Here is a 25,447-nt window from a genome sequence, read left to right on the forward strand (position 1 = left end):
CTTTTACATGGTAGACTGTACATACTCTCTTCATGTTACAGATCAGGAAGCTAAGGTTCCAGAAGGTTCATGCCTTACCTAACATAAACATCTTGTGGGTGACAAAGCGAGGTTCAAACCCAATTCTTCAGAACATCTAAGAGAATACAAGTGGCTTGACCAAAAAAAAGCAACTTTTCAAATAACCAAAAAGTACCAAAGTACTTTCAAGTAGTTAACACCTTCAAATTTCATTTTGATGGTACTTAAAAATGTAGACACATTCAGACATGATGTGGTGAACATGACTATTATGTTTGTAATACACAGACGTTTCTGGGAGGCTACTGGGACTTTTCAGCAGCTTGCCACTGCATTTACATGTCCCCAAGCTACTGTATTTGAAGCTACTATTCCTACTTTAATAGTCCTTTCTAATTCTTTTTCTCTATTATGCTCTACACAGAGCCAGTTACTTCTAAATTGGTGGCTTTCTGTCTGCCACAGCTGATAAGGATCACCAGGCTTATTAAATTGTGTGCCAACTAAGGATGAAAACCTACTGTCATGAGTTGAACTGGATCTTCCCAAAAGATGTTGGGAGTCCAAACCCAGTAACCTGTGAATTTGACTTTGTTTGGAAATAGGGTCTTTGCTGATGATCAAGATAAGGTGAGGTCATTAGTGTGAGCTCTAATTCGGTATGTTTGGTGTCCCCATTAAGGGGAAATTTGAACACAGCGACAGACACATGGGGACAACAACGTGATGTGAAGATGGGAGTTATGCTGCCACAAGCTAAGGAACTCCAGCAGCAGGGACAGAGGCCTGAAGCAGGTCCTTCCCGAGTGTCTTCAGAGGGAGCATGGCCCTGCTGACACCTTGATCTTGGACTTCTGGCCTCCCAAACAGGGAGACAGTAAACTTCTGTTGTGTAAACACCCGCTCCACCTCGGTCTGTGGCACTTTGTCATAGCAGCCCCAGAAAACAAGTACACTTAAGTTTGAATGAAGGCCTAAGACACTTCTTTCTGGGTTTGTTTACATCTGGATTTGCAACTGTAACCTTAGCTCTACTACTGCAGTTTTTGTATAAGTTGGATATTATTGTACAAAACTGGCCACACGGCTGCTCGGGATAAAATCCTCCATGGATGGAAGGAATACGAGCAGATGAATAGGTTATTTTCTGCCCACCTTCAAACTTTAGCCAAATTTCTTTCATTAAATATTTTGAGAAAATGTTAAGCAAGAGAAGTATTCTAGCTCTGGCCGGTGTGGCTCAGTTGGTTGGAGCGCTGTCCTGTAAGCCAAAACGTTGCAGGTTCGGTCCCCAGTAGCGGTGGGTACAAGAGGCAAGCCATTGGCTGATTAATGTTTCTCTCTCACATCAATGTTTCTCTCCTTCTCTCTCTCCCCCCTTTCCCCTCTCTATAAAATCAACAAGCATGTCCTCGGGTAAGGTTTTAAAAAAAGAGAGAGAAGTATTCTGTTACTAGAGCTACTTAGAAATGTCCAGACCGAAAAAACAACTAGCAGATTAATAAGAGACAGTTCAAAACATAGCATGAATCTACTGGCCAAAAGGCCAATCTAAAGACCAAAACAGTGTGGGTTAATCCACAGATTGACCACTTGCTTCTTCACCCTTTCATGTACCTCCATGTCACAAAGAGCATATAGAATCTGTCCCCTGAAGCAATCAGAAGTAAATTTACCATGGCTACCATGGCGTTCTCAGAAAAATTGTCTGCTAAGGCTGATAAATCGGTCGATTATCTGCTTCCTTGACTTTTATTTCCTCTTGTATAAATGTTTTCATCCCACCATTACCAATACCTGTTATAAGATGAACGACAAATTGCCAAGCTACTGAAATCACCAGGAAATGCTTAATAGATCAAAAAAGAACTTAGTAACAACAAAAAAGCCCTAATAACACAGTAATGCATTCTGTAGTCTAAGCACAACACTCTATAAAGGAGGAAAATGGCTACTTATTGAAATCTTAGCGTACGCATAAAATGAGACATTCCTTCCTGGGCACATTGACCAAACACTGACATCAGGCACCTTATAATGAAATACTTCATGGGCATCATCATTCTGCCTGCCGTTGGAAAACTTCACACAGCGAGACCTTTATTTACTAAAAGTATATGTATATATCCAGAAAGAAAAGTGCCTTGGGGGACAGCAAGGGAGAGGAGATGAAATTGCTTTTTATTTAGTGATTAAATACATATAAAACAAAAGCTACAGAGGAGGCAGTTCCCCATCCCCCACATATCTGGGAAAGGATATTGATGCTTTGGAATTGTGAACTTTGGGGGGAAATGTACAAGGATCTGCAGCACCACAGGACACCGATTACCAGGACAACCCTAATTCAAAGTTAACTTTGAACACTGACTTAGGCCAACAGTTTTAACCTTTAGTCCGGCCTGGCTGTGTGCCAGGGCTGCAATCAAGTGGTCAAATGGATTCCTATTCGTTGTCTCCTGCCAGGGGCCAGGATACCCTGAAATCTGGCTCTGTTTTCTAGTGGTCTGGCATCAAGAGTGATGCTCCGGAGGAGAAACTGCTCCACTTCCCAACAAAGCTCGCTGCTTCTGGAAAAGCATCAAGGGGCAAGGATGAGGGTAGGGAATCCACTCTACTGCTGCTTCAGATGAAGGCTCAACTCCAAGGTAAATGCTCAAAAAATAAAAATAAATCCCTCCTGCACTGCATATGTATGGCCCCAAAGTGACCACAGCCATTTCTTGGGAGTGACCTCTTCTGTTATTTCTATGTCAGTTCCTCTTCTTCTTAACTTTCTGAGGGGTCTATAAAATGCCCTGGTCGTGTCTTTGAATAAGCACACCACTTCCTTTCTGTCTTCCAGGCCTGCCTGCGGTTCTCTGGCTGCCATGTCTGCCACATATTGTAAGAACTTAGTTGATTAGCTTACCCTCCACCAAAAACCTGTGTTGGAAAAGGCGGATAAAAACGTATTGGGCAATTTAATGAAGTTCATTTGAGGAATACAAGTTTCAAAATATTTTTGATATAAACATGCTCAATTTATCAGGCTGTGTTGTAAATTTATGTGTTTTGAAGTCCTTGGAGAAAGCCTAATTCTTCTGGTATTTCCACGGTACTATCCTCAGAAGCGAACCCTGTAAAGCAGGGTTGGTATCTTTTCCAACGACCATCTAGAAAGACAATATTTTAGGCTTGGTGGGGCACATACAGTCTCTGTCCCATATTATTTGTTCTTTTGTTCTTGATTTTGTTGCTTATTTTAACAACTTTTGAAAAATGTACAAACCATTCTCAAGGGCCTGCAGAGAAATAGGCCATAGTTTGCTGACCCCTGCTCTAAAGAAGAGGTACTTTTCTTTTTTGCAATAAAAGCAGAATGGTGTTTTAAAACAGTATTGAAAATTCAGATATATGGCAACAAGTTTCATCATCACCCCCTTAATCCAGTCACTTGTGCGAGTCACTAAGCACCTTTGCGCCTCTGTTTCTTGACCGACACAGTGAAGGGTTAGAACCATACCTCAGGGAACCCTAAGACTCCAGGGAGAGCCACAGCTCTGTAGATCTATCCCTACCTCCCACCTTAGCACAGTGGCTTTGATCTTGTCTACATATTGGAGCTCTCCATAAAGGCAAGGCTTCTACTATTTATTTTAGTTCAGTTTAGTTTTAATTTTGAAAAACAATGGTATTAGATGATGGCAGAAATCCTCCTGGTGCTAATCTTCTATGAATTCAGTGTTGTATTATTGACCTCTTTGCAATCATTTTATTGGGAAGTGTCCTGGAACTAGGAAATTATTTTAAATCCTCTATTAAAATATTTAAAGGAAGAGAAACAAAACAAGAACGATGTTTTTCTAAGGGGCCATTTAGATGTGTGGAAATCCACCAGACAGCTATATCAGAAGGTTCCCAAGCTCAAAGCCAAGCCCTGCTAAAGACAGAGTCCATTCTTGCATCCCTGTTTAGAGCAGTGGTTCTCAACCTTCCTGATGCCGCGACCCTTTAATACAGTTCCTCATGTTGTGGTGACCTCCAACCATAAAATTATTTTCATTGCTACTTCGTAATTTTGCTACTGTTATGAATCATAATGTAAATCTCTGATATGCAGGATGATTTTCATTGTTACAAATTGAACATAATTAAAGCATAGTGATTAATCACAAAAATATATGTAATTATATATGTATTTTCCAGTGGTCTTAGGCGACCCCTGTGAAAGGGTCGTTCGACCCCCCAAGGGGTCGCGACACACAGGTTGAGAACCGCAGGGTTAGAGCCTTAGGGAAAGCAGGATGCTTTCACAGTAGAAGGAGCCCTAGGCTAAAACTCGGAGATCTAGGTTCTAGTCTCATTTGGAAGTTACCAGCTATGTAATTCCTGATGTTTATTTACCAAGAACCGGAGAGTCTACTAAACACTAACCCACAGACTGGGTGCTAGGAATACAGCGATGAGCCAGACAGGTGGGGCATTCTGCCCCCACTCCTTGGATCCCTCCTCTAAGAGGAGGGTCAGATCATAACACGTGCTCCTTCTCCCATCCACAGGTGACCCTACAGAGGTGGCAAAGCATTTGCAAACCACAAAGCACAGGCCCCATGAACTATGAAACTAAAGATTCTTCTCCGGAATTTATTTATAAAAAATTGTGCATTTATTCTTACACATCGAAACTTCCGTCTCCTTCAAAGTGGTCTCCATTTGATGCACTACACCTATGGAAGCATTTTTCCACGGTTCAAAACAGGTTTTGAACTCATCGATTTTGATGCCTTTTAATGCTTCTGCCTTTTTTTTTTTTTGTTTCACGTCTTCCACGTGGGCAAAATGTTTCCCTTTGAAGCCTTTCTTCATCCAGGGAAACAAAGTGAAAGTCATTCAGGGAGAGACTGGGTGAATAGGGAGAGTGGGGCATGGAGTTCATGCTGTTTTAGGTTATAAACTGCTGAGCACTCAGCGCGGTGTGGGCAGGCGCTCGTAAGTCACCCATCATGAAATGGGCAAACACGTTGAAAGAATCTTCAAAAAAATTCACTGAAGCCGAACACAACCTCTCACCACAACGCCAGCTGGTACACTGATACAGATGGGTTCCTAGGATACTCACATAACAGGGGAAGGCTGTACTACAACATGCCCACCCTCAGAAGATAATTCCGGTTATTTGGGGGGTCCTCCCTCGTATATACAACTTCAAGAACTTACCAAACTGATAAAATGAAACCACAAGCTTTGGCACCAGACACTCCTACTCGAACCCTTCTCTCTCTCACTTACAGACTAGGATACAAACACATGCAACTTCACGGGGTAATTGTGAAGGCCAAGTCAGAATTAGGTAAGCAAAGCACCTCACAGCGTTATCACTTAGTAAAGCATTTTCCCTTCCCCTCCCTCCCAGGCACCCAGAAATCTCAGTTGAAAGAATACTTTAAGTAGTAAGGCTTACCTCAAACTTCGTTGCTATTGCTACCCCGCTCTGTATCATAATCACCTCAACCAGAAAAAGGACAGGAAACTTCTAGTTGTTATGACCATGGAATCCAGATGTGGAATATGCCCAGTCATCAGGAAAATCTTACAGTCTTGGCACCGTGTGAGCCCAGAGAGAACAACAGCCAATAGCTAAGGGGAAGCTCTACAGTCTGGAATGTGCCACAGACTCCCAACCACAGGAGTTCTCTCTTGCGCTTAGACTGTGGTATCCCCCTGTGGTGCAGGCCGTGGCCTCTGCTCTTCTCGGCAAGTCTCCTCCAGAAGCACATGACTCTCTCCAGTCATCTCCAGGCCACTGTTCATCACCCCTGCCCAGCCCAGCTGTACAAGTTAGGCAAACTGTGTTCTCATTTCTGACAGAGGAAGACGGCACATGTTCTCCAAAGTCCTTTCTACCCCTAAAACCCTTTGATTCTGTGACCCTTCCTTCCTTCCTTCCTTCCTTCCTTCCTTCCTTCCTTCCTTCCTTCCTTCCTTCCTTCCTTCCTTCCTTCCAGTGTTCTGGGATACCTCCTATGTCTTTGATTCTATGACCCTTTCTTAATTTCATTCATTCATTTAGTCAACAATGTTTATGAAACGCCTCCTATCTCTTTGATTCTGTAATCTGTTCTTCACTTTGCCTTTCATTTATTTAACAATTTTACTGGCCACCTGTTACACACTAGGTACTGATATGTGCAAGAATGTACAAAAATGAACAAGACATAGTCCACACGCTGAAAAAGTTCACAGTCAGTGAGGCACAGATGAATGAGTAAGTTTTATGTAGCAAGGGGGTGTTAGGAGCAATCTATGGGGACCCCAGGAGGAGATGGCTAATGTTTCCCAGTAAGTGGAGTGATAGTAGCCGAGGAGGGGCAGCAGGAAGGCTTCTCAGAGAACTGAGTGTTGAAGGATAAGTAGAAGGCTATTAGGTAGATCAGATGGGTTGAAGACATCCCAGGAACAGGGAAAAGAATACGCCACAGTAAAGAGACAAAGGCATGGTGGTTTGCAAAATAGACAATTCAGTACGAATGAAATAAGGAATGTACAGGAGCGTGGAAAGGGGTCCCAGATGATGAAGTATCTTCTATAATTTAATAAGAATAGCAATCTTTATCCTTTTAGGGAATGCCTAAAAGATCCTAAATAAGGATTATCTGGATTACATTTTTAAAAGTCTACCGTGAAGACAGGATTAGAGAGGCTGGATGAGAGAAAGGAGGGGTGAGACTGAGGCAAACAAACAAACAAGCAAACAAACAAAAAACCCTCAATTCTATGGGAGAAAATAACAGCATAAACTAAAGTGGTGGGCACAGTGAATTCTAGAGATATTCTGGAAGTAGAATCAAACAGGCTTGGTGATCAGTTTGATGTGGATCATACCCAGGTTTCTGTCTTGGGTGAGTGAGTGGGTGAGTAGTTGGTGAGAATAGCAAGCAACCCAGAAAGAGACCACAGAGGAACGGGAATAGTCCTGGCTCCCCAGACAGGAAAACTGTAACCACCTGTTATACACAACTAAGCACCCTTGAAGTTAAATCATGCTAGACCCACGGGGCGCACTGGAGCTCTCCTCCTCTAACAGGGGGCCTAGGATGTCATGGGATAAACACGGCACATCTTCATAGATCAGCTATGATGCACCCCAAGTTGGTGGAGAAGACAAGTAACTTAACTGACGAGTTCATTTTAAAACAGTACTTGTGTTTTAAAACAGGCGGAAGGTAAAGTAAAATGCATATTTTCATCTTAATTTACAGGTAGAAAAAGACACTTCAAAGGTTCTTCCAAGAAGCCTCACAGAAGCTGAAAACCCTGATGAGGTCAAGGTTTCTGGTCTTCAGCATTCCCTCTGCCTTCTGGGTTTTTCAGTGAAAATATCCACAAAGTGCTACGTTATAACATTATCAAGCAGAACTGAAGAAAGACAACTGCAGACACCTGGCATTTTCATCCCCACGTGGACATGTTAGAGTCGTGGCTCTCAAAGCGTGGTCTGTGGACCCCCAGGGTCCCCAGGAAGTCTCAAGATCAAAACGTATTAACACTAAGATGTAACTTGCCCTTTTTACTCTGTTGACACTTGCAACGATGATGCAAAAGCAACAGTGGATAAAATGCTGACGCTTTAGCGTGAATCAAGGCGGTGGTACCAAATCATACCAGTAATCATTGTAGTTTGCACCGCCACACACAGGAAAAACAAACACACAAACAAAACAAAATGAGCAAAATCACCCGGCCAGTTTCACTTAATGTCTTAGAGGAAGCAGCAGTATAAATTAATTTCATTAAAGACTGACCCTTGAGTAAACATCTTTTCAATATTATATTATGTCATGACATGTATGCATAAAGCACTTCTGCCATTACTGACGTATGACGGTTGTGTCAAGAAAAAGGACATGTGTGGCTGAGCTGGGAGCTGACCTAGCCACTTTTTTCAGGAAATATCACTTTTAATTGGAAGAATCACTGACAAACTATGGTCATTCAAATTTGGGTACCTGGCAGACTGTTTCTTAGAAATGAATGAAGTAAGGCTAAAACTTTAGGAAAAAATGACAGTATTTGCAGTCAAGGACAAAATTCAAGCTTTCAAGCATGAATTAAACTTTGGAAAACCCATGTCCTGCACTGTAAACTTGACAGCTTACCCAAACAGACTTTTCAAATAAGATCAGGGTTGGTGTTAATAATTTTCTTACATTGTATAATGAAATATGTCAACATTTGGTAGCTTTACATAATTCAGTGAAACAAATATATTTCTAATGACCAGTGCTTGATGTCACATGCATGAAGAGATCCATTCAAAGTCAAGATAGGCCAGTAGATTTTAATGTAACAGAACACAAACAGTTCCTTGAAATGGTTTCATATTTTATATTACAACTAACCTATAAGAAGCTACCTCTTTTTTGAGTCTTGGTGCAGTGGCATAGTACCAAAGAACATCCATAATTATTGGAAAACACTATTACATATCTTTGTAAAGTTGAGTATATGAAGACCTGCTCCAAAAGAGGACATCACAATTGACTGAATGCAGCAGCAGAGATGAGAATCTAGTTGTCTTCTGTTAAACCAGACATTAAAGCAATTTGCAAAAATATAATGGTACTCTTCTCACTAAATGTTTTTTGGAAAAAGTATATTTTTAATAAAAATGTGCTATTTAGAGTTAACAGAAAATGCTTTATCATAATTATTGTAATAATAAAAAAATTTAATTGCTTAGTTATAATCTCTTCTGTGATCTATATAGATACAGTGCATATACACAAAAGCTCTCTGGAGTCTTCAGTGGCTATTAGAGGGTCCTAAGGCCAAGATGTTTGAGAACCAGGACTAGAGAAATTTAACCTCAGCCCGAAGTGATATGTACATGCATGTTGATGGTAACACTGTTCCTAACAGCAAAAACAAGGGGAAACAAACCACACATCCAAGGTGGTGTATTTCTACAGCACAATACCAGGGAGCAGTGAAAATGAATGCACCATGGCTCCATGCATCAACGCGGATAAATCTCACAAAGATAACAGTCGAATGAACAACCAAGGTGCAGAATGCATACTGAATACTACCATTTTTTATAAATTCCAAAGACAAGCAAAACTCGATATGATAAAGCTATTGAGAAAAAGCAAAGGAAATGCTAAACAGAAAATTTTAGAAAATGGGAACAGGGAACAGAAGAGTACAGGAGAAGTGTGACTGTGTTGGAATTTATTAGAGTGGGGGGCACATTTACAGATGTTGGTTTTACCATTATGCTTCAGTATAATGAATAAATGTTAGATATATTATTTTTTGAAAATAACACATACTTCACAGCCTTAAAAGGGAGGCACTGCAGTGGGGGGTGGGAGTGGGGTGGTGGCAGTTGGAGCAAGCCCTGGTGGAGGGTCTGCAGCACTGGCCCCAGACAAGTCCATCACTCAGGCAGGTCTCTTCCATGGACACCTTCTGAGGTTGCATCCACTGCCACCCACCTGGTTTGGTTTTTCAACAGCACTCCCTACTTAAAAATACCATTTCTCCCTTCATCCTCTATTTCCATTTTTATCACAATGAAACAAGCTACCACGTTTCACAGTTGATTTTGTGCTGTATCCAAACCACTAAATTTAGCAATCATAATACAGTTATAATAGTACCTCAGTACTTGTCATTAATTCGTTCCAGAACTTGCGGCGAGTGCCGAAACCGTTGAGTACCGAGCAAGCGCCCAAGCGAGAGCCAAGTGCTGAAACACTCTTGCGGGACGGCCTTGGGATTCATACAAGTTCAAACACGTGCCAGGAGTCCTGAGTAAACACTGAGCACTTAAACTTTATTTTTTTCTCATCAAAATGCAACAAGTGCAGGGTTTGACGCGTTCTGAAGCCAATGAGGACCAAGGTACGAATGTCATCTCTTATCACCTGCGCCAGCTCCTATTACGTCTTCCCTACCTCCTGTCTTTACATCACCAATATGGCCCCTCAACCCAGTTTCTTCTCTTAGTGTCTTCTGCATACTTTTGGTCTATTTTAACCACTTCCGGCTAAGGTCATTTCTTCTGTTTGGAATGTTCCCCCCTCTCTTTTCAAGACCTAAGCCCACCACTTCCTTGGGGATGCTTCAGTATCACTCCTCCCCAAGCTTTTCCCCGTCACTCTTACTCCAAGTTGCTTTGAACATTTACACATCTAATTCATATTATATTGCTTCACACCTGTTAGTATATTGATTTGCACTTATCTTCTGTGATTGTTTTGTGTCAACATTTGAAAGAACAGTCAGCAGAAACTGCATTCTATGTACACAACTTCTGTGAGCCAGGTAAATGCTCAAAAGTTATGCTTACCGATGAGCACCACATAAAGCCACAACGCTCAGCAGATCAAATCCTCACTGCTCTAACACGACACCATGTGTCATGACATATACCATTATTCTTAGAGAGCTTTCAATTTATAATATCAAAATATGTTTCCCCCTCCTGTAGGAACAGATTTCCCATTTTAAAACAAAAACCCAGCAAAGCAATACTTGCTTTCTAGAACTCTTTTTCATAACATTAAACGACTTCAGAATTCAGCATTTCTCCTCCCCACGCTACCCCTCATTACTTAAAGTCCTCAGAAAATCACCCTTGGCGTGTGGCTGAACCAGCGTCTTAGTGAACACAAGATCTTCTGTTTCTATTTTGGGGCAGTTTGACTTACTTGACAGGCCCTTGACTTAACAAATCAAAGTTACCTTCCCAATAACTTCTATGTTACTGGTCCTATTTTCTGCTCAGCATTCATAAAGCTATGAAAATGTTTTTCAAGCCAAATTTTAATTATTTGTTTCCATCTCTTTTTCCACTCACTTGTCTTTGAGCAACTTGGGAGCAAGGGTTATGCCTTATTCAGCTCTACAGATCCCTTGCCCCAGCACAGAAGCACTCAGTTACTGCTGCATGAATGAACCAATAAATCAACGAATGAATCAATGAATCAGTGAAGTATCAGTAATCAGGCACCAGCTGAGAATTTAAAATGAATGACAATTCAGAGTAAATTTACTGCCCTTTTCACAACTTCATATATTTGAACATAGTTCCCATGCATGGTTTTTCTCCACCCTCACTCTTATGTTCAAATTAAACACTCCCAGTTGCCTCAATATTTAATTCCTTATATGACAATTTCAAGAGCCCACAACATCCTAGCTGCCTCCCTTCCGGTGAAAACTTTATCAATTTTCCCCTTTAAACCAGGACACTCGGTCTGGGATTCAATATTATGCATGTGATCTAATCAGTTTACAAGTTCAATGTTGCCACCCCTGTTCTGAATTCAGTACTTAAATTAACCCAGCCAACTCTGCTGAAATGCATCCATTCTTCAAATGAAAGCTGGGTTTTAAATGTTGCTTGATGATGAACAGTAGTTATCTCTGGGGTGTTTCCCATTGTACTTTAAACATTCCCACATAGCTTTCTTTATTTAAACTAAACAGGCACTACACCTCTGTCATTAAAAGCCATTATAGATTTTTAAAAATAAGTGACTAAACGATATCTGTGATTTCTATGGCTTCAGCCTTACGGAGTACACTTAACTCATATTTTAAATACTTGTATTTATTTCTTTTCTTTTGTATATATTTCCTCACCTATCAACAAGTATGTGAGTAGCCACTGGTATACAGAACTTCTAACTATAATCAAGTAGTCTGGCCAACCCCAACCCCACTTCTAGACTGGGAAATTTTTCTCTTCCTATAAATGTCAGAAAGCAGCTCATTATAATTTGATTTCCCTCTTTCTTAAGGTTAGATTAAAATCCAGTAAGTTATTATTTGAGGTCTGCGTTCCCCTCGAAGGGAGAAATTGTAATGCACATTTCAGAAATACTTCCTAAAGCATAGGGTGTCCCACACTTTGTTTCCTCCCAAATACAGCTGTGTTTCATGATCTAGAGAGAACTGTTGGGATAACAAGCAGGACCAAACAAGCACCGATTAGAAAACAAATCACAATTCCAGGCCATTACGCAAAGGCAGTGCTCTCTGTATGGAGCACAGGATTCAGACCGCAGACAGCATCACTACATGTGTCTCTTTACCTTCTGCTTAGTCTGAAGTCAAAACCAGTCTCTGTGAAAGAAATATTATTGGCAACACAAGTTTTCCCAAATTGCAGAGCAATGTGCTCCACCAGCGCCCAAGGGGGTCCCCCTGCAGTGAAGGGTCTCAGCACAAGAGGAGGTGCAGCTGGGGGAAGCGTGTTTTTCAGTTTGTGGGGCTCCACAAAGATTTCACAGACCTCAGAGACGCAATGGGCCTCCAGAGACCAGGACGTGGCCCATCCAGCCCTTGACAATGCTGACAAATGATGACCCTGAGCTACCTGCTTCCTCTCTGTGGCTCAGTTTTTATTTCTGTCCTGTTGGCTGGAGGAACTCCTCCTTGCCTGCCTCACACACAAATGCTGTTAGTGAACACGCTTTGTGAACAATGAAGTAGAATATAAACACAAAATGCAGTTAATGTTCTATTACCCATTTTACAAGCGGGCACTACAGGAGCAGAGAGAGGTTAAATGACTTGGCCAAGGTCATAATGCTAAGTGGGAAACCCTGATGTGCGTGGTGCGGGAGAGAGGGACATACAAGACTGGAGGCTGTGTCTCCTGCCTAGTGCAGGTCCTACCCTGAGCCTCTGGTTTCCAACCTGGAAGAGCTGAAGTCAATTACTCAGGTCCGTGAGCTATTTTTTTAGGATTCTAAGAGTCTAACAAATTATTGTCAATCAATTCCCCAAGCTCAACCTCATGTCTTTATTTTTGGCTGAAATGGTGTCAACCAGTGTTGGGGGTCTCAAGAGTCCTCAGACCTGTGTTCAGGAGCCCTCAATCCTGACTATCCACTAGGATCACCCGGGAGCTTTTTAAGATTGCCCATACCCAGGTTCCACTCTGGGCCACTTAAATTTAAATCTCTGGGGGTGTTTGCATTTGTTATTTTTTAACTTGTGTTTTTCCTTAATCCTCACCAAAGGATATATTTGTTGATTTTTAGAGAGAGGGGAAGAATGGGGAGAGAGAGAGAAAGAGAAAAAGAGAGAGAGAGAGAGAGAGAGAGAGAGAGAGAGAGAGAGAGAGAGAGACATTGAAGTGAGAGAGAAACATCAATCGGTTGCCTCCTGTACGCTCCACCTTTTGGTATATAGGATGATGATCCAAACAACTGAGCCGCTTGGCCAGGGCTCTGCGATTAGTTTTTATATTTTATTGCTTCAAATGCTTCAAACTATGGGCAATCTTTGATAGAAATAAAGACAACTTTTCACAATAACTTTACATGAAGCATTGCACAACAATGTGTTCACATTTAAAAAAATCTTCCAGGTGATTCAATGTGCAGTCAGGGTTGAGAACCCTGGGGGCTGGCTGATGGCGATCAGAAACTGATAGGGAACAATATCTGTCTGTGATTAATTACACAGTGCCATTCAAGCAAGCCTAGTGAGATCCTTAGCGGTAATGAATTCACACCTCATGGATACCACTGTGGTGGGCATTTATGCTGCATAGGCTCTGTGCCAGGCACAAGGCTGAATAGAAATAACTTTATGGATGAAATCACTTAGATCCCATGCAACCTACTGTGCCTCCCCATTTTACAGATGAGAAGCAGGCAGCTGAGTAACTTGCCACGGTCATGGCTGAAATGTGGTGCAGCCAGGATGTAACTCATGGATCTGGTGCCAGGATCTTCATCCCTATACTGCTCCTTGATACGGCCCCAGAATGGGGCTTCCAATGCCTCAGCCTCAGCGATGACTTAAAGACCACAGAATATTGGGGACTGTGGAACGGTTTGTAACCCAAATGCCTGCAGAGGCCAAAGGTTAGCTACGCAAGGGAGGCAGGCAGGTGTGCGTGCAGACGGAGACTGGGCTCGGAGCGGCAGGAGCCGTGGCAGACTGACGAGCACATGGTCGGAGAAAGTAGACAGCCGCAGCGGCCGACAGCAGATCGCTGCCATGTGGGGAGGTGGGCCCAGGGCTGCTGGCTCTTCCAAGTTTTCAAAAGAAGCTAAAAATTTTGATTTTTATGTGAAAGCACCCATTTCCAAATGTTGTCTCAAGTTTTTCAATATACTGTGTGAGGCAAAACACATCACTAGGCCACTAGCTTGGGACCGCTGACATGATCGATCTCACACACACACACACACACACACACACACACTGCTCTCAATCCTTCATTTACAATTCATTTAATGTGTTGTCTTGGACTGGTTTTCTACAATTAGAAACAGTACACCCTGCCTTTTTTCCTTTCATGCAACATTTCAACTATTATCTATATGACACATGGAAAAACCAATATAAATTTCCCCTGGGTAATTTTAATCAGTAGACTAACTGTTGAATAAATGAATAAATAAACATTTATTAAACACCTATTTGCTCACTTGAATCTCGCTGTAAGTCTATGAACATGGATTTACTATTCCCACTTTACAGGAAAACCCAGTCATAATTCACTGGTTATTATACTATTTATGCATAATTCAGGTCAAACTGTATACATAGAGGAACATGTTCCTATAGTAAAAGTCTAATGTAATACTGTTGGCCTATGAAACAAGTATTAGTCAAGCCCTATTATAATAGCCTCATAAAAGTATTTTACCATATCATATTATTCCTCATCACTCTAATTAGATATAGGAAAAATTAAAAAATTAAAAACACAGAAATCACCAAAAAGTTCTGAGTCAGACAATCCTGTAGCCTAATCACAATCTCAGCAAATAGAAACCTATTTCATATACTTAATAATAGCTAATTCTTCTTGAGCTCTTTCAATGCAGCAGGCACTAATTAGGCATGGCTTGTGTGTGTACATAATATTGATATTTATGTATGCATTCAATTAATCCTTACAATAACCCTATGATATAGAAACTGTTATCGCTATTGAAAGAGGAGGCAAACAGAAGAGAGGGAAGTTAAGTAGTTTCCCCAAGGTCACACAGCTAGCTAGTGGCAGAGCTGGGATCTGAACAACCTGGCTCAGGAGCCTGTCCATCTGACCACTGCACTATGAACTCAGCATGTACTTAAGTTGGACCATAGACAGTGGATATAGAGAAAAGAGGGCAAAGTCACATGATATTTTCTCTCTCTCATCGCAAAACAACAAAAGCTTTTTAAAAACCACCACCAGATGACCTAGGACAATAACACTACATACTTTAGAAAAATCTCTCTCCTTCCACAAGTACAGTAGCTTGTTTCAACCACTCAGAGAAGCAGAGCATTATTGATGATGTAAAAATCCACTTCCCCCCCAGCCTCCTCTGGTTCCTTTTGAAGGCCACCTTCTTCAGAGCATGCAAAACAGTTCACTTAGAGATCGCATCTTTCTTTCTCTCTCTCTCACCCCCTTGCCTTTTCCCCTTCACACCACACTTCTAGTGGGCTCTGATCACTTTTCTGACCCATGCACAAATTACCAGAAAGAGAGATACAGATTATTTTTTAGGGTCAGCTTTTTCAGGTCCAAGCCCTGGAGAAGGTCCATGCATTTCTTCCTTGCTGGTAGATAAAACTTGGCTGAATCAGGACTTTCTTAAAAAACAGAAGCAAGGAGTACCGAAGCCTTAGTCACCTAAGAACTCCAGAAGCAGAACTTCAGTGGTGGAGCCTGTTTTTTTCAAAAGAAGGGATTGGAGGGCTGGAAACAATATCCTTCTTAGGCACATAGAATTTCCTGCATTTAATATAACCTTGGGTCAGTCTGTGAAAAGCCGAGTTGCTAAAGGCCACATGCTGATCTCACATGGTGGGCGTGTATCACTGTACACGTTATAAAATTAGCTACAGAGCAGCCTCTGTGTGTGTGTGTGTCTGTGTGTATACGCAGTGAAGCTGACTTTTATAAAATAAACAGCAATATGCACCCATGCAGCTAAAGATTAATATCAAGCCAAAGTCTGATTTTAATTTATGAAACCACCTTGTAACGACAGCAATTCTATCCCAAGGTAGGTCCTTGGGGAATGACAGGAGTCATCCGAGAGGCCCCTGCTTCAGCACTTAGTCATATACTATTCTCTAATGTCATAAAAATGTAATTTATAGAAAGAGGATAGAAACACAAAACTTGCTCCTAAACAGAAGGGGGAGGGCAGCTAGAAACTTCAGCCCATCAAATACTCTTGGCTATTTCTAAGGTTTGTGCTTTGCACATTAGTTTCTTATGAACATGACAAAAGGCATTTCAGCTACCACCACCCATAAAGTATTTCTACACTGGGCCCTAGATGGTATGAGTTACTGGGCTACACCTAGAAAAGGAGGCAAAAGAAAAGAATGCACCAAAACAGGACCCAGCACTTTCATTTACAATCTGCATCTCTACAATGTGATTCTAGAGCACCTTAACTGAGCCAGAATAGTCATGAAATCTGATGGGAAACAAAACAAAACAAAACAAAACATATATCCTTACCATAACTAGGCCTGATCTGGATTTCTTTCTGATAAAACAAAATCCATTCTTGCAACACAAGCCTATGGTCTTGTAAAACCGTATGCTACGAAGCCTTCAATGCCCCCAAAAGTCCTGTTTTGTAGGTCACACTCTCATTATCTTGTTCTGTGATCGGTCTGATTAAATTATAGAAAATGACTAATCCCTCATTCAGAATGGAGAGATCGGCTCCAGCCTGTTGTCTGTTTTTCTGTCCCCCTATCCCAATACACCAGCCAAGATTTTAAAAGAATGGAGGAGTGTCAAGACACTGAATTAACCTGCACTCAAGAATACGCTGCCCTTCCCTTAGCTTCCTCATAGGCGTTACTGACCAGTCACAGAAACCAAAAGAGCTTTGCACACCTGGCAATTGGGGCTCCACCATCATCACCTTCACACCTTGACATCTTTGAGTCCAAAGACATCACTTTGCATATAAATGACCAGAGTCCGTGATACTGGATGAGTGTTTCCTTTTGGTGAAACTAAACTCATTCAGACACCATCTGAACCCAAACTCTTGGGATCAGTAAATAAATTAGTTAGCAACCCAACCAGGCACCATACATTACTAATCCAATCTTCTCTATGAGAACATTTTGATATTCATAGGACTTCTTGTCTTTTAAGCCCACTTTTGACCCAGAAGAAGCCTGAGTGGTTATTCCACCAAGACAACCCTATCGCTTGGGTGTTTCCATGGCCTTTGTCCATCTAATTTTATAAGCTTCACAAGACAGAGGTTTTCCACACCTCTCTTGGAACTCTCCTAATAGAGGCCATTCAAAGACTCTAAAACTCCAAATGCACAGCGAGCTCTAACCCCGGCCAAAAGCTGTCCCGTTTCTATTTCTCCAGCGTGATTTATTAACACTTTGTGCAGGAGGCTTGTCAACGCACAGCAGCCGTGTCATCTCCAGGGTGAGATGGCAGCACGTAGATAAATTAAAAATCAATTTTTTTATTAGAAAGTATTTTGAAGCATTAGAAGGCATGTGATTTTGAGCTATCTTTCTTATTTTTACAGGAAAGCTCCATGGACCCTACTTACTGTATTAGGGATGTATGGATTTCTCTTTAGGAGAACAAATAGCCATTACGGTACTGCCCAGTATCACCCCAGCCTGTTACGAGGGAGCTCAGAATCATTCGCCCTGGCTGACAGCAGTGAAATATTTGACTACTTCAGACTCAAAAATGTTCCCTGTGGTTCCTGTCACAGTCAGGAGGCATGGCCTTGACACTGAAAAAATTTATAATAAGTAGAGAAAAGAGAGTTAAGTTTTCTACCTTTCTCTTTCAGAAGACATATAAAGACCCTGAAAAATACAAAAAAATAAGGGATCCCGTTGCTTGTCAGGCATTTTCCTTCCCAATTTTACTAGAAAGCAAGAGAGAATTTTTAAAGTTTTGTTAGTGAAGAGCACAATAACCTGTCTGGTCTTGGCCCACAACTGGGCAAACAATAAAAACAGGAGGCTACCAAAACAACTGTTTTATTAACTTTTCCTTTGTGCACCCCCTTGAGAACAAGCACCAGGCAGATTTCCAATGATAAATAGAATAGGATCTAAACTCATACACGGCTCTCGTAAGTTGAAGCCAACGAGGAAAACTTAGAAGTGTGGATGGCACCAATGGAACAAGGATTTACAGATGCAACAAACATAGGAGAAAGCCCTTCCTTGCCCTTTCCCTCTTCAGTTTGCGATTCCCAATGTAATCATGTTCATAAAGTACTGAGCCCAGGCCTGGCCCATAGTCACGGGCAGTGTCAGTTTCCCTGTCTTCCTCTTTCATAGGCTGACATTTTTAAGCTATGCAGTTTGGAATTCTGCTAAAGATAAGCCCATGGTATAGCTTCCAAGGGCCTCTAGGATATTTTTTGGACATGGTATTGGAACTCGTTAATGGAAAGAACTTTGGTAAAACAACCATCAACAGCAGCAGAGTCATAGTTAAATCCCAAAATGATAATGATTGCTCTAGGCCAAGAAATAAAGGCTTTTTAAAGCCACTTCTCAAAAATAATTTAGGTTTAACAACCTTTGTTGGGGCCACCTCCAAAAACTTGTATAGAACTTCTTTTTGATTTGGAGCCAGCAGTATCCCCATTCAACTCTATAGAACAGGGCATATTTTTTCTGCATATGTATAAGGCACATCTCTCTCTCTCTCTCTCTCTCTCTCTCTCTCTCTCTCACACACACACACACACACACACACACACACTTCAGAGGCCCAGAAGGAAGTGAGTGTGTAGAATTGTAAATCAGAAATCTAACGCTTAGGTTAGTAGTGTCAGGTTTAAAGGCTCACCCATCCCCAAAGCTAATTCAGTTCTGAACAGTCCCATGGGTGTCTAGTTGAACAGAAGGAGCTAGGAAACCTTAGCAGGCCGAAGCCCAGCCTGGGGAATTGCTGGGACTCGGTGCCAGGGGCTGAGGCTCACCCCAGACTTGGTATCAGATAATACCAAGTGCTAGTCTGGATTTCCAGGACTAATCTACTCGAGGGTGGAACTTCCAGGTTCCCTGGTGTCTGTGCTGTAGAGTGGGAGGACAGCGGCCTTTGTACAGTCACACTGTACCTGGCTGGTGTGGATGTAGTAACAGGCAAATAGATTCAACACATAGAAAGCAGCAGCAATTGTTTATGGGGGGGTGCAGAGACAAGGTGGGGGACCTCGGACAAAGTTGAAAGCATTCCAAATTTTCTACACATTCAGTTTTCACAAGTTTCTTTTTCTTTTTTGGATTCTAACTTGAACTTCTTAAATGTGTGTTTATAGTTCTCTAGATTCTTAAAACCTTGTATCAACAGTGGCTGTTAACCACTTTTGTATTTCTTCAGAAGGGCTCTTGGGTTTCAAAAGCAATTTTCTCCACCCCGTTCCCCCTCCGACCCTCCCCTCCCCTCCAAATTACACACATTATTCCTTTTAGGGTCAAATTTAAAATCGGCCCCTATATAACTTCTTAAAACTCTGGGATGACTTCTATCAGGGCCAGCTTTAATCTCCAGACTGACTAAAATTTAACTGTGATACAAAACGGTTCTCCAGGGAAAGAAAACTCCTTCTTCCACACTTAAATAAATGATAAAGAATTTAGCATTAAAACCAGGACTTAAGACTACAATTATTTTCTACATTAAATACCAATTAACACTATTTACCAAAGTCAATATTTGTTATATTTCCACACACTGCAAGTTTCTTCAAGACTCAGTCAGCACTGAGCAAGCCTTGGGTTACTGTCTGAATCGCAAAATACACCATTTGCCCAGAAATTGCTTAGTTTCAATGCAAATTGCTTATAAAACATGTGTCAACCATGCTTCGAACAGGCAGCACACATCCACAAAAATCCATTGCATGCAAAGGTAAGTGAAAAAACTTCACGGATTAGGTTTCCCTTTAAAAACTGGAGGGACATTTACAGTATTTCCAAAGGTAAATGCTTTTTACTTCAGTAAAAGTGCCCTTATGTGACTAAAACAGACAGTTTTTAAGTGTGTGCATAACAGTATTCAATTAGAGAACAGGGTGGGAGAGCCCACACTCAAAATATAACTTAATCGCCAGGCACCAGCGCGCAGAAGAGGTCCACCAAGCACACGAGCTAAAATGGAGCCTGAATTTCCTCTCAGACCGAGGGTAGTCGCACGAGGTCAGGGTCAAGGTCACCAGCAGGGCAGGCTGCAGCTGCCCGACAACACAGCACACAACGGAGGGAAGGCGGTCCATCTCCGTCACGGACTAAACAGATAAATCCCTTCTCCTTTCCTACCCTGCCTCTAACCCCGCCAGCACTTTTTTTTTTTTTTTTAAGCAGGGGGAAACGAGAAGAAAGGAAAATGACCAAATAACCTCACCGCCCTGGTTTTTCGCACACAAGCTCATCAGCTCCCAAAGTTGCCATCTAAGGGCAAGTTCGCAGAGAACACTGAAGCCCATTTTGTCCGAGCAGGGCAAGCCTCCCCCCGACCCCGCAGGGAGTTCTGCCTCCTCTCCCTCCCCCCCCACACCCCCGAAAAGAGCTGGGAGCTGCGGCCCGCCGGCCATGTGCACGCACACACTCTGCCACCAACTGCTGTGAGTTTTCTGTGAATCGCAGCTCGGAGCCTCCCGACTCGCCCTCCCCGACTCCACCGCCTTCTCCTTCCTCGCACAAAATTTCCCTACACACGCAGCCGCCTGCGAGTGATTTTATGTGCATATATATTACATATGTGATATTATCCTCAGAACCTCTAGCGGGCAGGCGAAGAAAGGACTGCACAGGGGCATTTTTTTTTTTTTTTTTTTTTTTAAGGAAGGGGAAAAAAAGCACAACCCAAGCTCTGTGCGTCGACTCCTGCGTACCGGGAAGGGGAAAGAAAGAGGAATGCTTGCGGAGAGGGCTGCCTGCAAGTGCCCTTGCTCGCCACTTTGGCCCTGGCCCGGGTGACACGGAGCCGCGGGGGCACCCGGCCCGAGCCCCACGCGCCCCCTGCGCGTCCCCCGGGCAGGCACTGCCAGGGATATTTCATGAGGGGGAGATCGATCGTGCTGCCTGTCTGCAGCGGAAACGCACACGCTCATACACAACCCGAGCCCGAGACACCATAACCTTAACCCTTCCCCCACCCTCCGTGAACTTCAGGTGACCGACCACGTCGGCCTGACACCCGGGCGGGCGCTCCAGCTCCGTTCCCACCCCCAGCCCGGGTTTTGCAGGATCGGGCTCCAAGCAGCGCCAAACCGCCGGGAGAGGGGAGCCGTGGGGGGGGGGGGGAGAAATTGACCCTCAGTCTCCCCCGACCCCTCCCTCCGGCGCCTCCGGCGTCCCCCCCTCCCGGTCACCCCGCCCCACGACTGCTCCCCTGCCCCCTCCTCCCTGCATTCAAGGAGCCGGGCGGCCCCGGGGGATATTTTTAGTCGCTTCTTTCTCCTTCACTTTTAGCTTTAGCAGCATCTCAGAACACTCAAAGCGGAGAAGGACTGAGGGTGGGGGGCGGCTAGAGAGGGAGTGGGGGAAAAGTTAGGAGTCTCGCAAAGAAAAGCTGGAGGGAGGGCGGAGAGGGACCCGGGGTGCGGGTGGAGGAGGGGAAGGGGATCGGGCCGTGCTGGCGGGTGTGAGTCTCCAGTTGGTGTGTGTGGCTGCAGCCGGGGAGGGCTGTGATGCACTTTAGTCCTGGACTCTGCTCAGCTCGCCGGGAAGGGGGGTCTGAGCGCCCGAGTCTCGCCCGGCTCCGTCTGCTCCCACTGACCCCGCATTTTATTGCGGCCAGGAGCCCTGCTCCTCCCCTCCCCTCAGCTCTGCAGGGACCTCGCGCGCCGCGAGCCGCCCTGCCTGCTGCCTCCGCCTCGGCGCAGCTCCCGCACCCCACATCCGCCCGCCGCTGCCCGGCCTCGCCCCCCGCCCCGGCGCGCCCCCTGGCCGGGCGCGGTGGGACCAGCCGCCCCGCGGCGCGTGTGTACCGTGTGTTTGTGTGCGGTGCCCCCACACCGGCCCCAGCCGCGCCCGCCCCCGGCTCCCCTCCTCCGCCGCCTCCTCCTCCACCTCCGCCTCCTCCTGCTCCTGCCCCAGCCGCCGCCGCCGCTGGCGGCTCCGGGGCCGACCAACCCCGGCGCAACCTTTAGCCGGAGACGGACCTCTCCCTGGATCCTGTACTCGGCGGGCGGCCGCGCGCCCTCGCCCCGACACCCCTAAACGCCATGTCACGGCCCCTGGCCCTCCGCACGCCCCGACCCCCGCACCCTCAGGCACCGCGATCCTCAAGGAATATTTTTAAAGATTCCAACCTCTCCCACATCCCCCCAACCCCCGATTAAAAAAAAAAAAAAAAAAGGCATCCACACTATTCACCTCCTCCTTCCTTTTGCCCCCTCCCCCCAGCAACCCGGAGTGAGGAGAGGGAGGGGGAAGGAAAGGGGGGAAAAGCTCGACCTCAAGGAATAAAAAGAGGGGGGCCGAGAGAAAGAAAGAAAAAGAGAGAGAGAGAGAATAGAAAGGGCACGGGGCTGATCATCACCAACATGGCTGCCTCAGCATAGACCTAAGCGAGGAGTAACCCGGGCTGTGTCTTTGTCAGTTTCACCTCTGTAACCCTAAACTAATGCAGAAAACAACGGAGGAGCTGCGGAGGGGGAAGAGGAGAGGGAGGGCGAGAAAATGGCACGAGAAGAGGTGGAGAAGGGATGACTTACGTGAGGGAAGGCGCTTGGGCTGCTCCTGCTTCCTCCTGGGCATTTTCCCCCTTTTCTCACATTCTCCTCCTTGGTTAATGTGAGATCAAATAAACCCCCGTGGGGGCAGAGAGGCAGACACTGGCAGGAGCGGGGAGGTAGCTGGGGGGCGGGCGGGCGGGCAGGGGGAAACCCCTTCTCTCCGGTGTGTACAATGGGTTGAAGCTTGTTTCCTGGAGCCAGAAGAAGGGTTTTCTTCTTTTCTTTCCTTTCTTTTTTTTTTTTTTTCCTTTTTTTTTTTTTTTTAATTTTTTGGTCGTGCACCTGGCTTGTCCCCCGAGCGTAATATTCTTCAATGGAAACGGATCTAATAGGTGTGAGTGTGTGTGTGTCCTGTGCTCGCGCGTGTGATGGGAGGTAGAAATAAATGAGCGCCGGTGCCGCGGTGTCTATGGCCGCGCGCTGTGTCTCCGAGCCCCTAACACTAATGTCGGGATCAAAGGGCAGCAGCGGCGGCAGCACAGCTCACAGCTCGCTCTCTCGCTCTCTCTCTCTCTCGCTCTCTCTCGCTCTCCTCTCGCGCTCTCTCTCTGTCACACACACACACACACACACACAGAGGCACAGACTGAGGGAAAGATCGAGAGCTAGACACACACACACACACACACACACACACACACACACACACACACAGCGCAAAGAGGAAGGTGCCCTAAGGCTCCTAGGGCGGACTCAGCCAGGGATTTGCAACCGCTCGCAGTGGAAAGAATGGGGGGCGCGCGTGCGGGGGTGGGATAGAGTTCTTCGAATTTATCCCGCTATTCGCCAAATCGAGGGTGGGGGTGGGGGGGAGTTTTTCCCACTCTTGAAACAACGCTTACTTCATTATTCTCACCGATTTTTGAAAAGGAAATAGATGTGCCTCTTAACTTTCTTTTGTTTATGAAACTACATTTTCTTCTTTATCAAATCCTTTGGGGTGTTGTTCCTAAAAGAAGAACTCTCTTACCCCATCACCTTAAGCGTGTGGAGGTTCCAGTCTCCCACACGTTCTTCCGGAAACATTTCCAATAAAAATAATTTTAAAAAATTAACATAAAAAGATAACATATGGTGACATCAATAATTAGGTTGGTGGAATAAGTGCCCCGTTTTGGAGTGTCCAGTGGAGTGAAAACGGAAAAATGCTGCCTAAATGAAAATTACAGCTTCTTGACAAAGGGGGGAAAATAAGATTAGGTCACCCCTGATGGTTGATTTAACTGCTACATGATACTCCTACAGTGCACACAGCAATCTTGACTTCTGAAATTTACTTTTCCCCCCTGTTATCATTCAGGTAGATGAAGCTGACGTGGAAGCAATTCCAGTTTGCATTAGGAACCCAACATAGCAGTTTTTATTAGCTGATGCATACTTTCATTGCTTCACAAATCACACATCTTTCTTCAAAAAGAGACATAAAGGGGAAAAGTAGAAAAGGATGGGTCTCACTCCAGCACAAAAGGTACTTGGTGAAAGAGGACTGTTCCCTTTGTGACTTGGAGTCATTTGGACAAAAGTTCACTCAGAGGTTGTTAATTATTTAAACTCCAAAACCTGCTGCTATAATTGAAGTAAAAATGGTCTGAAGAAGAGTTGTTTCATAAAACTCGCTTTGTACGAGGAAACGTGGAACTTAAGCACAATATATTATATATCATGAGTCACATAGAGCTAGAAAATAAAAAGGTGCATTATTTAAGTGCATCTTCCCTTTTTAACTTTTTTAAAAACTGTGACTCATCATTTATTATGTTAAATATTTTCTTACCAATTTTAAAATAGACTTTTTCATCAAAGAAGCGGGAGGCACGGAGAGGATGCAAAACATTAAAATGACACTTATAAGCTTACACGGATGGATAGCGATGCCTCTTTGAGGTTCTGACTTAATTTTCACAGCTCAAGTGATGTTAAAGACAGCCATGGGGTTAAATCCCTACATGCTCCTCAAAATAGTAGCAAATCTTTATATTACACACTTTCATTAGTGAAGCCTAAAGAGTGTTGTATCTCCCAAAAGATGTTTTTCATTGATAATAAAATCCCAGGATAACACGCTCCCTGCCCACTTCCTTGATAGATCTAGCTTCCCAATGACAAGTCATGCCTTCTGAAGCAGGTTTTGAAACACCTGCTTGAATTCTAAAATGGAGCATCATCCTGAAACCAATCTTTCCTTGAAGACTGGAAAATTGTAACTATGTTTCAACTCAGATCAAACTCACCTTGCCAAGACTGTGACTACGGTCACTAGCGTTGGACTTGAAATTAACATAAGAAAGACAAATCTGAGTAGACTCATTACCCTAAGTGTGTAGGATCTTTAAACCTAACACAAAGTAAACAAAATGGTCACACTTCGCCACTCCCCCTAGGAACCTTCCGCTAGGATATGAAGTACTATTACTCTGCATAGGCACGCCACCACTTTTTCCTGAATTGCCATGACTCCTTACAAGACTTAGTACACTGTAATTGAAAACACACTTTAGGCCTTTCCTCAAAGTAGAGTACATTTCCTGCGACCTTTTAAAGGCATGCAGGCAAACGCTGTCAGCTTTTAATTATGGAGGTGTTCTATCTGCAGCCAAAAGCATTATTAAATTGAATTTATTCATACCTCTACGTCTTTCCAAAAATCATTTGAAATAGTACACAGCAATAGAAAATGAAATAAGGATAGAACAATTTCTGTT

The 25,447-nt window shown here is 43.8% G+C and overlaps 1 protein-coding gene across 2 annotated transcripts in view; it reads right to left on the minus strand.

Annotated features, from left to right (window-relative positions):
* Positions 1 to 23,332, minus strand: part of ZNF827 (zinc finger protein 827) — a 157,044-nt gene extending 133,712 nt beyond the window's left edge. For both annotated transcript variants that reach the window (XM_090288648.1, XM_090288647.1), the window contains exon 1: positions 22,725 to 23,332. In XM_090288648.1, the coding sequence (XP_090144774.1) occupies positions 22,725 to 22,767 (43 nt within the window). In that variant the 5' untranslated portion in view covers positions 22,768 to 23,332. The remainder of the gene's footprint in view (positions 1 to 22,724) is intronic.
* Positions 23,333 to 25,447: the final 2,115 nt, after the last annotated feature.

The sequence above is a fragment of the Furipterus horrens genome, unplaced genomic scaffold (assembly GCF_987537825.1).
Source record: "Furipterus horrens unplaced genomic scaffold, mFurHor1.1.pri manual_scaffold_10, whole genome shotgun sequence".
NCBI lineage: Eukaryota > Metazoa > Chordata > Mammalia > Chiroptera > Furipteridae > Furipterus > Furipterus horrens.